General features: G+C 35.4%; 1 protein-coding gene across 1 annotated transcript; it reads left to right on the forward strand.

Annotated features, from left to right (window-relative positions):
- Positions 1 to 11,369: 11,369 nt before the first annotated feature.
- On the forward strand, positions 11,370 to 13,159 carry LOC306769922 (uncharacterized protein; the record flags this gene model as incomplete). Its single annotated transcript, XM_079258689.1, has 3 exons — positions 11,370 to 11,421; positions 12,050 to 12,160; positions 12,936 to 13,159. The coding sequence occupies 3 exons, from the start codon at positions 11,370 to 11,372 to the stop codon at positions 13,157 to 13,159; spliced, it is 387 nt and encodes a 128-aa protein (XP_079114815.1).
- Between the last annotated feature and the right edge of the window lie 4,496 nt (positions 13,160 to 17,655).

Genomic DNA, 17,655 nt, shown 5'->3' on the forward strand with positions numbered 1-17,655 from the left:
GGTACAAGCTATTTTTGAGTGTGCATATGGCTGAGCAGGTTAACTAAAAACAAATTATTAATTAGATAAAATGTGAAAATTTGCTGTTCCACATGGTACGACAGGACCTTAAAGGGTTAAAGAAAATATATTGAAAGAAACTATTTGACATCAATTATAGATTTATCAGGGCTGGGTTTTTAGACAAAATGGAGGCTTGGAGTCACTTTTCGAAAGGAGTGTATGCTGTGTCACAGATTCTATTCATTTTACAGAAGTGCATCACCCTTTGTAAACTTTCTTATCAACTCAATTCATGGTTCATTAATATAACTCCCCTTGTATAGATATATCCATCGTAGCTGTTTTTTTCTTAAACCAAGTTCTGACTCCTGAAGTGGCAAGACCTGAAGAATTAGAGGCCAACGAATGCTCCTGGTGCAGTTTTCATCACCACAATGAAGAGATTCCTGTGGAGCTGTGCAGCACTGCTGGTTCTGTTTGTTACAGGTAGGAAGGTTTACTATGTGTTGTAGATATGGATTTCAAATAGCTAAATAACTCATTCATAGCAGTCATTTCATATCGATGTGTGATAAAAAGTAATCTTTCAATGTTTCAATGTTTAAATTTCAATGTTCAGTCATGTTCTGTGGGCTACCTATTTGTCCAACAGAGGCCAATGACATTTTCACTGGTTAAGCCTTTCATATATATATATATATATGTATATATATATATATATATATATATATATATATATATATATATATATATATATATATATATATATATATATATACATATATATATATATATATATATATATATATATATATATATATATATATATATATATATATATATATATACAGATAGATAGATAGATAGATAGATAGATAGATAGTGAGAGAGAAAAGGAGTTTACTACTTACTGTTCTGGTATATAACCTGAAACCTACAGAACTACCCCCTCCTTGCCCCCTGCCATCAGAACTTGATCTTTTCAGAGGACATTTGTATTGCTTGACTGATATATGCACATTCTGCAGCAGCTAATTTGGCTGTCTTATTATCCTCTTCTTCGTCTTTTTTTTCTCTTTGTCTTCATCTTAATCTGCTTCTTCTTATTATTCTTGTTATTATTTTTGTTGTCAGTATTGTTACTGTAAACCTTATCAAATAGTCATTTTTACCGTCTGTTATTTGTTAATTAAAGCTAATTCAGCTTTAGAATTTCTGTTTCATTTTGTCGTCTCACATTTTACCTTTCTGCTGTAAGCAATTCATAACATTGTTTAGAGAAATGCTATCGAAATAATGACTTTAAAATAACAAATGAAATAATTATTGAACAAAAACACAGAAAATGACAAAACAAACTTTTGTACTTTTGTACTTCTGAAAAAAATGTTTTACTTTATTTTGTTGTTTAAGGCTTGACTAAGAAGTCTGATGCAATGCATCCTTTTCTTTAGGCTTCACTGATATTGCATGATATATTTTTCTTCTCAATTCCCAACAGTTGAATGTCTCACCTGCGGCACCTGTGATGTGGCAAGCCTTGGCTATTGCCGCAGTGGGGCTTCTGTAAACTGTGCTGCAAATGAGGACAGATGCTACACTGCAGTTGCCAGTAAGATGAACACATAAATAAATACCAATGAAAAATATGAATGAACTCAAACAAAGTTCATACTTCCATGGCTACACAAACAAAACTGTGCCATTTTATGAGCAAGTTTTAAAGTTTGGACTTTAAGTTGGCACATATTTGTCAAAGAACATGCACTGGATGCATTGTGTGTATACACAGATTCAGAACATCAGATTATTCCAGCTTTACATTTTTTGTACTCTAAACTTGGCAGAAATGGTGACAATTTATCATTATTGGCTGAAAATGATTGAGTTTAAACATTCTGTCAAGTTTAAATGTACAACAAACTATTTACTCAAACTGTAAATGTTTAATCATTTCCTTGTTTGCTTTTCTTGCTTCCAGAATTGAACGCTGACCTGCCAGGTATTTATGCTCGAGGCTGCATAAAGCTGACCGACTGTACTAATGTGACAAGCTCCATCCTGACGGTTAACTACACCATCACCAGGACCTGCTGCGCCGCCGACTTGTGCAACGGAGCCGCTTCTGTTCAGCTGCCACTGACAGCCACTCTGTCTGCTGCGCTGGTAGCAGTTTGGAGTCAGTGGTGCCTCTGAAGGCAGGGAGGTGGAATAAAAGGGAAAATTTTTTCTTTATGGGAATGGGCTTTCATGGGAAAGGATTTTGGTAGGAGGATACTGGGGGGCAATGTGTCTCATCATCATCTGAAGTCAAAGGAAGAACCTTATCTTTGTTTCCTCTGTGAGTTTAATATATTTTAAAACTTTGTAAATGTCACATAAACAGAAAAAATGTCTTAAAAATGTATGATATCACTGTATTTAATAACTGTTTCTTCACTCAATACCAGTGTAAGGACATATATTCTCTTTAATTAAACAAGTACATTTTCTATGTCCTTTCCAAGTCTTTTAAAATTGGAAATAAACAAACGAAGGGTTGAGATATATGACGTCAAACAACCAGAAAAGTAATAGTTTTTGAAACAATGGATAGGGAGGTTCTTGTGGGTTTTGGGGGAAAAGTTCGTCTGTGAACACTTTCTTTTTTACCTCTCTCTTTTCTGCTGAATATCTCTGGTCACATGTTCATTTCTCTTTACTCTTTCACCAAGCAAAAGATGCTTAGCTCTCTTTGTTCATGCCATATTATTGTGTTTGCCAGTCCCGGTTCCTGGTTCTTATCGTCAGTCCTGTTTACTCTTTCTTTTTGTCTTTTTTCCCCTCCACACCTGTAACATACCTTTGTTCCTCCTGTTTGGTTATTATTAAAGCTTAACTTTTGATCATGGCATTAACTCCTTCTTGAGTTCACCCAGTTGCATCCTCTTTTATCACACAGAGCGACAAACTCATGTTGTTGCATGACTTTGCCTTTTAAACGTGTGTGTAAAACTGCAACCCAAGCTAGCGAACGGGAAACATATACCCACTGGAAAAAGATATTCCTGACATAAAGCAGCAAAAAATGTAATTAAATGTCACTCACAGGACACAGGACACAGTAACCCAAAGAGTTTAAAGTTTAAAAGTGATCCAGCCTGTAACTTTCTGTTCATTTTTCCCACATCTGCACTGAATATAAGATCTCTTCATTTCAGCCCACAAAGCCCACCAGTGAATGTATTTAACCTGTCTAATAACCATTGACAAGACATTCAAATTGTGGGTTTATTGGTAATATACTTGCATTTACCCTGGTTAGGCAGCCTTTTTGTCAGTAATGCCAAAACAGTTTTCTCACCTGAAAATCCCCCGGAACATTTTAGACACAGGTCCTGCGGACATTTACTGCTGCTTATATAACAACTAAGGTGAATTTAGTGGATGTTAGTATAGGTTATAATCAGGTTGTTTGCTGATTTGCACAAAACATACTGCACAAAACTTGGCTGGGAAATGTTTGAAATAAAAATGAATGTAGGAGATTATTCCTGATGTTGTAATAAGTGCGTGTGATCTCATTACAGCATGGTGATGCACTCTTTGAGATGAAGAAGAGACTTGAGCATATTGTGTGTTTAATGCAGCGCCATCCCATGACAAACACAGGAATATCTCTTTGTTGCCATGACAATTGAAGCAATTACTCTGCCCGAAGCTTGTTTTTTTCAATGAAAGTAAATTGAACAGAAAATTTGAGTTTTTTCGGAAAACAAAGTTCACAAGGTTCAAACATTTGCCGGCTCCTTTTCTCTTTGCTCTGCTTTGTAATGGGCTTTGCTTCATTCTTTGTCAGGCAAACCTGGAGTGTTTGCAGATGGCAAATAAAAATCAGTGGTCAGTGTCTCTGACGGTATACAAAAGTACTTCACCTGAGCTCATGAATGTCTTTTCCATTTCAAACCCTTATCAGAGCCTCTAGATCTTTAATCTCCTTTAACCACCTCCATCTCCTCCATCCGAGATGAAAAGTCTCCTGTTGATCAGCACAGCTTTGATGGCAATGGTAATGACAGGTAAGATGCACAAAGAAGAGATGTTTCTGTTCTAAAGGGACAGTTTTCATTAAGACTAGTCAAATAAAGACACAATGTGCTAGAAAAATAGAATGTTGTGTGGCAAACACACTCTTTTTAATACATTTTAATAATATATCGACAGTAGGGCATGGATGTTATCAGACAAACAAAATACTTGTGAGACTTGACTTTTGATCCCAAAGGATTTATCTGATTATACAGTCTGAATCTGCACTGGTGCATCATCTAAATACAATTCTTTTACATGTCAATCTACAAAAAAAATACAGCTTTGAAGTTCAATTTTATGACCGCTTTAAGTAAATAAAGGTTTTATTTTTGGATGCTGCTGTACGATACATTTGTTCTGATGCAAATCAAAGATGAGAACTTTTATAAGCTACACTTTTGCAGTTTAGTCATAGAAATCTGAAACCTGTTGGATTGACAAAATGCTTATTTATCAATGTATGAGAACATCTATGAAATATGAGTGAATTTTGCCAGATCACTTCCAACATTAAACTGTATTTTGTTTAGATCTCTTAATAAGATTCTTATCATTAGCATAATACATTATGGAAAAAAGGGAAATGAAAATGTAAGATGCTTTCACTGACCAGTGTTTGTCATCAATGTTCAGTCTTTTAGATTAATTACAGTTACAAATTTTTTATGTTTGCAGATTTATTTATGTCTACAAATATCTGTGTCTATTTAAACTTTTTTTTTTTTTAAAAGGTGAGCTTGTTTAATAATTCAACAATTTAAAATGCTCCATCAGGTAATGATGATTCTCCTTAAATCTGTCTTCCTCTCTTATGTACAGGTGAAACTCTGACCTGTAAGAACTGCAGAGTAGGTTTCAGAGGCAGATGCTTTTTCAGCTCCGATGAGGTCTGCAGCGACTCCCAGCCAAACTGCTACAGCGGAAATCTGAGTAAGTTTTACTCGGTGTCCAGACAAACATTATGTGTTAGGTTTGTGGGGGGGTTTTTCTGCATGCATGTGACAGCTTTGAGTGTCTTGAGCCGATATGTATCCAAGTTGCACACACATTGGAAAGTAAGGGTGATATTTTACAAAAGAGATGTTACAGTGATGAACGAGCAAAAGAGCAAAACATTTAGAAAAAATAACAGGAATCAAATTAGAAATACTGATCATTGTTCTGTTCAGAAACTAAAAGACAGCATCCAGACACAAACATAACGCAAGAGTGTGTCAAAATGTTGTGCATTCTTGTTAAGTTTATCAGTCTTCCACGAACAGATTAGCTAAAGGAGTTTAACACGAAACCTGGCCTTTATATCCGGACTGAGGTGTGGCTGGAAGCCAAACAGAAGAGACACACCCAGCAATTTCTCTCATCCAACTAGTTATAAACTGACATTTCAAATCTGTCTTCAGCCTGCAGCATATCTGTGAATCAGGAGTTACCAATGCTTTTCAAGCCTCACCTATCCTGTCTCTCATTGACTGAAAATGGGATTCATGTTTTTTTCTATATAATTTAATTTTGAGCCGATTGCTTCACTTTTTTCATGCGTTCTGCAGTTAAAAGTGAAAGTAGCTCAACTTATAAAGCAGAGACAAAACCATTAAACAAAATTAGAAGTCAATGCCTGAGGACAAAAGACTAAAAACCCCAGACTGCAGCATTATCACACACACCATTTTGTTTTGAACGACCCAAGATTAATCTCTTTTGCTTGACATTCATGCATGGCTCCATTATCAACCACTTACCACAGACTGTCTTTTTTGTTAAATGTAATAAATTTCAAGACCGAAAGACTTCCTTCATCTTGTTATTGTTGTGCTGACATCAGAACATTGCAATATAATAACATGTTACTGAAATGCCTCTTTGTTTCCTTGTTAAAAAGAAAAACAGAAAACATGTTTAGTTGTACCATAAAAAGTGGAGGAAACAGGAAACTGGATTCTGTTCAAAAATACATTAAAACATGCCACAGAACTTTCTCACCCACTTTTCTTTGTGTTTTGGCATTCAGAGTCCTTTAACATAGGTTATGGATGCCAAATATGGATGCCAAAGTTCTGTAGATATTTTTACTGAAATGAAAACATGTTATGAGTTAAGGTTTAATATGAGTGATATGTCAACTATTAGCAGCTTCAAGCAGTGATGTCCAATTTCCTAACTCAGACAAACTAAAATTGTAACTAAAACAGCTGTTTTAGTTACATTGTTTTAGTTAAACATGCACAATATGATGGTTTGCACTGCAGCCTCATAGCAAAGCCTGGTTCGAACGTCAGCTGGGAAGGTGTTTGATGTGTATGGTGTCTTTATCTGTGGAGTTTGCATGTTCTCACAGTTTATGCATGGTGTCTCTATAGGTTCTCTTCCTTCCTCCCACTTTCCAAAGACATGCTTGTTGAGTTAAATTGTGGCTCTAAATTCTCTCTAAGAGTGAGCATGAGTGGTTCTTTCTTTGTGTTGGCTCTGTGATGGACTGGCGGAGTGTCCATAGTGTAGACTGCTGATTGCGGGGATAGTTTCCAGTTTCCCCATTACCCTTACCTGGAATAAGTGGGACAGGAAACATGAACAAACTAGAAAAATATTTGGAGAGCACAAACCTCTGTCAAGGGCCAAAGTTCTAAAAAAATTCCTGAATCCAAACGGTGGATCACCGCCTAAATTAAATCAGTTCTTCCTTTTCGTATTTCCAACAACTCCTAAAAATTTAATGAAAATCCGTCCATAACTTTTTGAGTTATCTTGATCACAAACATGCAAACAAATAAACAAACAGACAAACAAACAGATAAACATCAGTCAACTCGATAACTTCGGACACAATGTACAGTCTGCTGGTGTTTGAAGTTTTAAGCTGTCTAGTTGTGTTTTCACAGCTAAATGTTTGTGAAGCGTTTGATAAGTCAGTGATGCTTTTTTTTTTATATTAAGCAACGTCTAATTCCATCAAATCCAGTTTGCTCTATGTTGTTTACTTTTTTTTTGTGAGCTGAGCATCGCTGTAGTTACACCTTACTTACATTAATTTCATATGTTATAAATTAACCCCATATGTTACCTTTGATACTCATGTATTACTCTTAAGACATTCCCGAGGTTTGAGGTCAGTTAGACCTGAGTTTCTTCTTAGCAGGACACTTTGTCCACAGGTATTTGTGTAATCCTTCTGCTTGACATGAACCATCTGCAGTGCCCTTCGGATAATAAAAACATAGTGGTAAAGCATCAGGATATTTATTGTTTATCCAGAGGAATTTTAAACCTGATGAAGACCTAGAGCTAGACCTTGTCAGATGAAAGGTGCCAGACAGTCTGTGATACAAGTCTCTGGATAAGATCATTTCTCTAGTGTTCAGGGAAACAGCAGAATTACCATCACCATTGACATCTTCCTCATTGAGGTTTAAAAGAAGTTCTTATCTCCTCCTACAATCAGAACTGCAGTCAGATACAATCTTCTCCGTGACTTCTCGTCACAATCGCTATCTACTTAGTTCTTATATTCACCCATTTTATTTACTTGTCTTATTATGATGAACTTTGAAAATCTTTTTTTCTACTCATCTAAACTAATTTTTCCACAACATCCTTTATTTGAACAATGAGTTCATTACAAAGTTTAAAGACTTTGCTTTTAGTTAAATAAATCCAAATTGATTAATCTCTTAAGTCTGTCTAATACATCATAGTTAGGATGTTCTGTGGTAATTCTGCTTTTAAAAATAGACAAATTGTATCATTGTTTTCTCTTCTTCGTCTCTTTCTTTTCTCAGTTTTTAATGTCAGTAGTTTGATGAGCCTGCAGAGTGGAGGCTGTATGTCTTCATCTAAATGCAACCAGACGGAAAACGGCACCCTCCTGACTGTCGGATACACCATCACCAGAACCTGCTGCAGCACCGACTTGTGCAATGGAGCTACATCTGTGAAGCTAACTCTCTTTGCTGCTTTGGCCGCTGCTACAACAGCTGTTTGGAGCCCAATCTTCCAGTAAAAACAACAAAAAATATCTTTTCTTGATGCTTTAAACTTGATTTATCTTGTATGTTCTCATATGGCCTATAATATGAAGATGAATAACATTCAGCTGCATGTGTGCTGAACAAATAAACATTGACTAACCAGGAGTCTGCCTCTTCTTGATGCTGAGAATTACAGGGGGGGGCTGAGTTTGAAAAAACATTTTTAAAAATCTTGAACTTCCTTATTAGACCACAGATATTCATAAAGCCTGACCAGCCTCACTCCTGCATTCTGCATCACCAGACAGTCACTCTATTGTTTGTTCAGACAATCACTTGACTGACACAGCCAATTTAGCCATTTAGAGCTTTGTGTTGCTGGAAAAACAACTTTCAGAACAACAGACAACTTCTGGATTGTTCTGTGTGCCCCCTTTTCTGCAGGTGAGTTAATAAAAATGTCCGATCTATGATGTTGTAATATTAATTGCGTGTGATGTTATGGAGAATAAATCAACAGGAATAAATTTTCTGGGAAATTTATTCTTCATTAAGAAACAACCAAGACTCTAATGTGGAACAAAAATCCTTGATAAAATGGGCAGTAAGTGAGATTTTACAGCTAGCTGCTTAGTCATGCTTGGCACAGCTAAACAAATATAGAAAACTTCCTCTTAAAGTTCCACACCTAGAAAAATATATTGGCATAGATTCTTATTTGTAGGTCTGGGTAAACATGAGAAAAAAAACTACACCTCTTTTCCTAAAAAAAACAAACAAGCCATTCCTAAGCTGCTATTGGTGTCGTATTGGCATTTTTATATCCTGAAAGCAACAGAGAGCTGTGAGGCATGTGAGGACAACTCTCAAGTATCAAGTAATCTCGCCTTTTGGTGCAAGCTAACAGAAAAACTCGCAACCTTGAAATTTAAATGTCTATCCATGTGTTAAAAGTATGAATATGGAGAAAAAAGTACTTAAGAACAAATTTTTTCACATTGTCTTTCTCACACATAATAGGTGCAACTGACCGGCTGCTGCAGTCATTATTGCCACACCTGAATTATTTCTAATAAACACATTTGGCAGAAGACCAAACACATCAATGTTCTGGAAGTGTCATGCAGAGATGAAAAACAAATCACACAAGTCTGCACTTCTAATATTTGTTTAGCTCTTGATTATTTAATCTTTGGACAAAAATTACGAAGAGAATATATTTTTAGATCTAACAATTTTTGGTTTTATTCACAAGGAAACATTGAATTTCAGAAGTATGGCTGGAGTTAAACATGACTTCAGGGTTTGTAGAAATGACAGGAGACTTGTGTACAACTGGGCCACAAAACAGCTTGCATTTTGATTTGCAAAATAAACTTGTCAATAGTTCATTTAAAGAGGACTTTCCTGAGATATTAACCATTTGGACATTTAAGATTTGTGTGCTATTAGAGGGCTTGACTAACCAGAATAATTCTGAACATTATTAATGATTTCTCTACAGTAGTGATTGTCCTGTGAAGTTTGGTCACAACAGGACATACTGATACTTGATGGTCCATCACCTTTCATCTGATTCTTGGCTCTGACTTTCTGGGTAAAAAGATTTGCCTTCATCTGGAGAGAACTAGGCGGTTCTCTCACCAAACCCACCACCCTGCTGGGTTTGCAGACAGACTGTCTCCTGCACATCTGTGAATCACCAGTGCATGTGGTTGCAGGATTTAAAACATTATTGTGTTTGATAAAGGGCTGACGCTAAGTTCATTAAGGTGCCTAAGATATATATATATATATATATATATATATGTATATATATATATATATATATATATATATATATATATTTTTTTTTTTTTTTTTTTTTTTTTTTTTTTTTTTTTTTTCATAAATCTATCTTGCTGTGAGCGGGTTTTTAACCAACAAGAAATTTGTTTTTACAAGTATAACTTTAAGAACATAAAAGTGCAAGGCAGAAGGGGGCAGATGGCCCCCAATGCCCCCCTGTTGATCAGCCCCTACTTTGACGTTAAATAATTAAATTTGAAGAAATCTTTATTTTGAAATGGCATCAAAGTGGGATTGTAATGACTCTTTTCGGTGACGAATATTGTGATGGGGGGCCAAAGTTACCGTAAGTGCTCATTACTACAAAAAAAAAGTATTTTAATGGATCAGCAGCTTAACAACACTTGATACAGATAAAAGAAAATAAACAGGTACATTAGTATATTGTTTCTAAATCAAATAAAAATCATAAGTAGTCTTTGTTTATTTTATGTAAAAAAAATACAGAAGTATCAAAGCCTCAATTTTTAAAGCAATGAAGCATTTCCAGTTATGTTCTTTGACAGAGCACCAGTGATGTGAAATAAAGATAATTTCTTTAAGCATTGTTCTTAATCTTCAGTACTTCTCGTTCTATGTTTATATTTCATGCTGCTTTATTCTTCATCTCTACTACATTTCTGAAAAAATATTTTGATTGTTTCCTTACTTGTACTTCACAATTTCTTCTTATACAATAAAACTTTCAAATCAGCTAAATATGCATAAAGTATATAGAATATACTGAAAGCTTAATTTGTGAGGTTGTCTTACATTAGATTTATAAGTGCAATTTTGATAGTTTAACTTACAGAAAAACTGGCAGATTTGATCAAATATATCATCATTTACATCATTTGCTTTTTTAAGACATAAAAATAACTTCGGTCATTGTTGGGTAATTGATAAGTACTTTTTATTATTATATCCATTTAACCTTTAACGTCAGTAGTTTGATGAGCAGTACCCTCCTGATTGCCAGGCACACCATCACCAGAATGTGTATTAATACTTACACATTCCTGCAGCTCTGTCTCACTGTTGCTATTTGCCTCGAAGCTTTGAGCCCAGTGACCCTTTAAAAGTTAACCATCCCTTTTGTTTGTTTTTATCCTGTTTTTCTTCCTTTCTTTATCAAATTTTGATGAATCTTGAATGTGTTTGTGCTGTGATGCTTTTGACACAATGTGAAAGTAGTAAGTAAATGTCTTTAGTTAAGGAAGATTACTTTTAACAACATTCATTTGTTGAGCAAAGAAAAAAGTAATCAACTCAGAACCAGCTGGAAATTTTTGGGGGAGTGAGTTTTCTAAAAAAAAAACAAAAAAAAACAACTCTCATACTTCCTTATTAGACCACAAGGATATAAAACCTGGTCTACCTGTCTCTTGCATTCCACTTCACCAGACTGTCATCACTGTGTCTTTAAAAGATAATTTGACTGAGACAGTAGAGTATCTAGACCACAAAGAGCTTTTTGTTCTTAAATAAAGAGCTTCACGAGCAATGAATAACTTCTGGAAAGGAGTAGTTGTCCTGTGTGCCTCCATTGCTGCAGGTGAGTAAAGAAAGATGTTGGATGAGAACGTAGCGTTTGATGTAAAAGAGTTAAGCTCAGCTAAACCATCTGGCATATTCATCCTGTATTACAGTGTGTCAAAACCTTTGACTGGTACAGTAGTAGGACTAAATCGTTCTTCTCACATAGAGACCTAAAAATGGTTTACATTATTTATACATATGTAATGAACAACATATAATTACATAGTGAGTCTCCATGTGAGATGAAGGATGTGGCAGTAAAAGAAAACATTTCCAGCTGATGTCCCCCAACAAACCAGTGGTGGAAAGTAAAGTTTATTTACGCAAGTACTGTACTTTGTCTGAAATTGTTCTTTTGTGCTATTACTGTTTGACCTTTCCTCTTGCTGTTCATATATTTTAAACTTACAACTTCTGAAGAAAAATCAAAGAAGCGTTCCAGATGTTTGCATTTTGTTCTTTTTTTCAATGCCCTTAAGATTCACAGCTGTGACTTTAACTTAGAGTGGAGCATTTGTATTTGTATATTTTTATTTCTATTTATGTCTGAGTATATCCACAACTGCTGGCAGTGAACAGCAGATAGAGCCTGAGAGAAGGATACAGACTAAAACTTCATCTCTCTTTTTTTCCCCATTGAACAGCACACTCTCTGACCTGCCGTCAATGTCCTATTGGGATATTGGGGAAGTGCCTTTTCTCAAGCGATGTTACGTGTAATAATGCAACAGAGAGCTGCTACACCGGAGAAGCACGTAAGGAATGTTCTCAAAAACTAGAGATGAACAGTTATCTCAACCCTGAGGGGTAGTGTAAAACTCACATAGACATCCAATAAATCGTCAAAAAGAAAATAAAATAAAAGTTATTGTACACGATTGTGATTATGTTTACCACTCAAAAATCATGAAAGCAAACAGGGAAACCAGCAGCCTTGAAATATTGTAGAATAATAAAACAAAAATAAAGTTTTCACAGGCTGTAAAACAACTGTTACTAGAAGAAAAGAAACAAGAAAGAAAAAGCACAACATGTGAGTGCTGTAAGATCTTAGGGAAAATATGTAATATGCTATATCATTGTTGGGTTTTGTCATAACGTACTGCCTTTATTCATATACAAACACTGCAATAGTCACACTGCAATAGTCACAATATAAATTCCAGTTGTATTTCTAAAGGGTGGACTCTACTTCTGCACCTGTGCATGTTTTTTAGGTTATATATCATACCTCATCTATATGGAATTAAGCCTCCATTAATATAATTTTAAGTCAGTATTGCAGTAGTCTTTATGCTAGACCATGGATATCACACATGGTAATACAGTGATAACATTAATTCTTCTATATATTTTACGGCCTCACATAATATTCATGTTTATAAAGAAGTATGAATATTTATTTCTCGTGTTGTAAATTTTTGTCCTCATGATATATTGGAAAAAATATTGCGTGTTTAAAAATAAAGGTGTGTTGGGATTTATTTTTCCTTTTATGTTTAGTTTATTCACTTTTTCTGGTTCTTCCAGAGTTTAACGCCACTGGGGCGATCAGCCTGCACACCCGTGGCTGCCTGGACTTGGACCTGTGCAACCGTACGCTGACTGGTACCCTCCTCAAGGCAGGTTTCACCAGCAGCTTCAAGTGCTGCACAGCAAATCTGTGCAATGGAGCCACTTCCGTCCAGCTGCCTCTGACTGTGGCCCTCGGCGCTGCCATCCTGTCCTCTCTGTGGGGCTTCTGGGAGTTGTAGTTCAGAAAGTATCCCACTCGATCATTTACAGTTGATTCTTGATTTATTCTCACTCCTAACAATGAGCTATTTGAAACAGAAATGATAATCCTAAATAAATGAGTTTTATTCTGTTTGTCTTTGTTGTTTGTCTTTAAGTAATTAAAGAAATGTGGATTTTTGACACATTCCTTTTAAGAGGTTTTCTCAGATTTCAGATATCAAAACTGTATTTTTGATGAATCCAATGATATCATATTATCACAGTATATTTACTTACTGCTTACTTCAGCTGGCATTTAAATGTCCCATATGATGCAAAATTCACTTCCTAAAGGTTTTCTATCGTCATGTGTGTCCAGCTTGTGTATGAAGCCTAAAAATTAGAAAGTTTTGTCACCTCTCTAACTTGTTTACTCCACTTTTTAGCAGACATATGTTCAAATGGGTGAGTCTGGAAAATGTCCCTTTTGTGACATCACGAAGGGAAATAACAACTCCCCTGATAATGTGTACTGCCATTTTATTCATCCATTTATTTATTTTACTGTGTTTATTTTTTGGTGTAATGAATTAGGAAAAACAATTAAATTAAGAGAGTATTGAATATATAATATGCTTTGATTCCACAGATGTCTATTATGGACATATGGTCAGCTTAAAAGTTGAATAAAAATGTCACAAATACATATGGTAGTAGAATACATCTGCTTCTTAAATTTTTGTTTATCTTGACTTTATATTTCAGTGCAATTTGAAGAATATTTGATACTTATATTTACTTATTCATCAGAAAGTAAACAAACAAAAGTGAACATAGTTTCACTTAGCAGAAAAAAAACCTAAATCCACAACAAAGCAAAGATTTCATGAATTTAGGATGCAGATGAAACCATTAGGATCTAGATAAAACCATCTGATTAATGCAGTAAGACGTTGGAAAAAGATGAGAATCACTTCTGTGAATGTATTGTATTAGTTGTACCACTTTGCTCTTAACTGTTGCATTTGTGTACAACAATAAATCCACATAGAACAATGATACACAGCTTTACGTGTGCTTGTCACTGGTCCAATCTACTTGTTGCGTCAGTGTTTGGAGAAAATACACAAGTAGATAAGAAAGAATTTATTTCCACAATAAATGACGATAAAACTGAGATTGTTCTTTTTGGTCAAAAAGAGAAGAGCACTGGTAAACACATGAAGCCGGAGTACCCGGAGAGAACCCACGCATACACAGGGAGAACATGCAAACTCCACACAGAAAGGCCACTGACCAAACCCCTCCCCAGCCAAGGATCAAACCAGTAACCTTCTTGCTGTGAGGCTACAGTGCTAACCACCATGCCACCGTGCAACGTCCGGTAATTTTTCAAAATCCCAAAATGGTTTAGACCCAGAATACATCCTGAATATAATCCTAGCAGAGATCTTAGATCCAAGAACTCGGGTTAGCTAGTCCAGACCAGAATCCAGACTAAATACGGAGAAGCAGCATTAAAGTGTAATGCTCATATAAAACACCTTTATTAGTCTTGCGCATTGAATGTGCTATACAAAAAAACAAACAAAAAAAACATGCCTTGCCTTTTAATGACATTTTAACACAGGTATGTTCATGGTGTGTAATCATTGCAGTACAACAAACATGCAACCTGTTTGGACAGAAAATCTGCCTTCAGTAGACAGGATTATTGGTCACTATGGTTACATAAATTGGCTGTTGGCATAATGGAAAACCACAAAACAAACTTCACCAGAGTGGGTTTTCTGAGTCCCTTATATAAAAATCCTCATGGTGAAATGGAAAAAAATTGCATATTGTTTGATTTTTAATTACAACATGAGCAACATTTATCTGCATGGAACTGCATGGTTTAATTTTTGACAGTAAAATGACAACATATGTAAAATATTATTTAGTATCTAAACTCATTCGACGACTGACAAATATTTCAGTCATATTTACATTCACATGTCATTCACGTGTCTTTGTTGTGATATGTTGTAACGTCAGGATTAACCACCTGCAGTCTGTTGTTTTTTCCAGGTCATCTAATGAACCCTTGTTCATTCATTCATTCATTCATTCATGTATTATCCTAACTACTTAATCCAATTCAGGGTCCAGGGAAGCTGGAGCCTATCCCAGCAGTCTTTGGGGTGAAAGGAAGGGTACACCCTGGACAGCTCGCCAGTCCATCACAGGGATCCTGGTTCATTTCCAGCCAATTAGCCAGTTTAAACAGATGGTTCCTTGTCGTGTTTCGTATGGACGGATGATTACACCACAACCAGATTAATTCCGTATTATTATGTTTGTTTTTGTTTTTTTTACATTATTCCTTTGTCTTATTTGGCTGCTAACACATAAATAAAAAACCATTCAAGTCTGTTATAATTTCTCAGGTGGTTATGATCCATGTTTTGTCTGTAATTTTATGAATAATAAATATAACAAATATTATAGACAAGTTTCTGTAATTTTGGAAGAGAAGGCAAATCACAAGTAGGTATTAAAACCTGTTGATGGATTCAATCTTGATTAGACCCCTAGATCTGCTTTCTGGAGGTCTTCCTTGATGTACTGATACTGGAGGTGTCTGGATCCTATTAATTTTGTATAAAAGATCAATTTGAACTAATTTAATTCACTCGTCAAGAACCTTTATCTTCACTCCCATTGAAATATTAACACTGTATTGGTTTCATTGATCTCACATGTGGGTTTAATTTGTATCCAATAGTTACATCAAATCCACTAGCATTGTAACAGTTAACACCGTGTAAAATATGACATAATAAAGTATTTATAAATGAAAAATAAATAAATTATACAGACAAAATTACAATATCATATTGCATGATGTATGTATAAGCGCACAAACAAGAGACCTTTGAGAAAAAAATTAAAAGCTCAAGTCAAGCTTTTAAATAGAAATCTACTAAATATATTTTATTCTATCAAGAAAAGGGGGACTTGGGAAAACGACATGAAGAAGGTGGGAATTTCATCAATATCATACAGTGATAAAAACAAATTTCAAATAAAAATAATAATGGTGCATCTTGAGTTGGATTTTCAAACAGAAAGTACCACGGCTGTGTCTCAGACATGTTCCTGCTCCAACACACCTGGTTCACATTAATGACCCTCCTGTCCAGGTTCTGTGCAAGCCCACGATTAAGATACTCATTTAATACAGGTGTGTTAAAGAAGGGATCCCTTTAAAACATGCAGAGCCGTGATGCTTGAGGACCCACTTTGTATTCAGTTATGTAGTTTATGTTGCGCCTTCAGTTATTTATTAAAACAACTGTTTCATTGTAATTAGCTTCTCCCAGGTTATTTTGCTCTTTTTACAACCTGGTTTAGTTTAACTTTGCTGCTTTTTCCTTTTTGTCTGCCAGTCTACATGATACCTGTTCTCACCTGACTTTTGGATTTTTGTGAATTGTCATGTTTACTTTTGGCCAATCTGCTTTTGCAGTGCTTTTCAGGCTTCGTAGTTCTGTTCTTCCAACCTCATCTACCTCCAGATCATGAAGTGACAAAGTGTAAGCAGAAAGCATTCTCTGAAGTGTAATAACACTTTGTGGTCCAACACGAGGAACACACTGAATGTGCTCACTCTCAGTTGCTTGGACTCGGGACTGGTTAACAACAAACTGGGCAGGGAGTTTCCTTGGTTTCATGTTTCACCAGCTTCACGTGCTGCAACACAGATTGGTGCAACAGAGCCACTTCTGTACAGCTGCCATTCACTACAGTACTCTTGTGCTGCACAGTGAGACTTCTGGGAACTGTAGTATACATCATTGCATAGTAGCCGATTGTAGCTGTGATTTTAGCTTGACTCTTTACCTTTGTTCACTCTAATCATACTGAAATACATTAATTAAATGACCAAATTTCATGAGCTTTTATTTATTTGAGCCCATGACTCACATATGTTATGATATTCACAGTCAGTTTATTTAATCGGGGATTAACAACTCTGGTCCTTGAACGTTTGTGTCCTGCAGGTATTAGATGTGCTCCTGTAGTAGCACACTTGATTCAGATTAATAGGTTATTAACAGACTTGTACATGACTTTACAAGGAACAGTGTTGGTGATGCCTAATTTAAATGTTTCAACTTTTAGGCTAACGAAATGACCAATACAGCTGGCACTTCAGTTTTTCTCATATTAGACATATTAGAGCTTCTTATAGACCCCTAAGATGATAAAATTGTAATATTTCCACAGACAACAAAGTAACAAATGCACCAAAGTACCATTTTAGATTAAATTTAGCTGGTTATGTTGCAAGTTTATAAATTAAACCAATCAAGAATAAATTATACTGAAAAACAGAAATGATGAAAACATCCCTGAGATTTCTAGACTGATGGCTGCTATGTACACCATGTCATCTATTTTTATTTGTAATGACATCTTTGATAATGAATGAGAAGAAAAATCTGATCCTGACTTTTATCTTTTTTTGTTTGTGTGTGTTTGGTTTGAT

The sequence above is a fragment of the Telmatherina bonti genome (assembly GCF_933228915.1).
Source record: "Telmatherina bonti genome assembly, chromosome: 19".
Lineage (NCBI taxonomy): Eukaryota > Metazoa > Chordata > Actinopteri > Atheriniformes > Telmatherinidae > Telmatherina > Telmatherina bonti.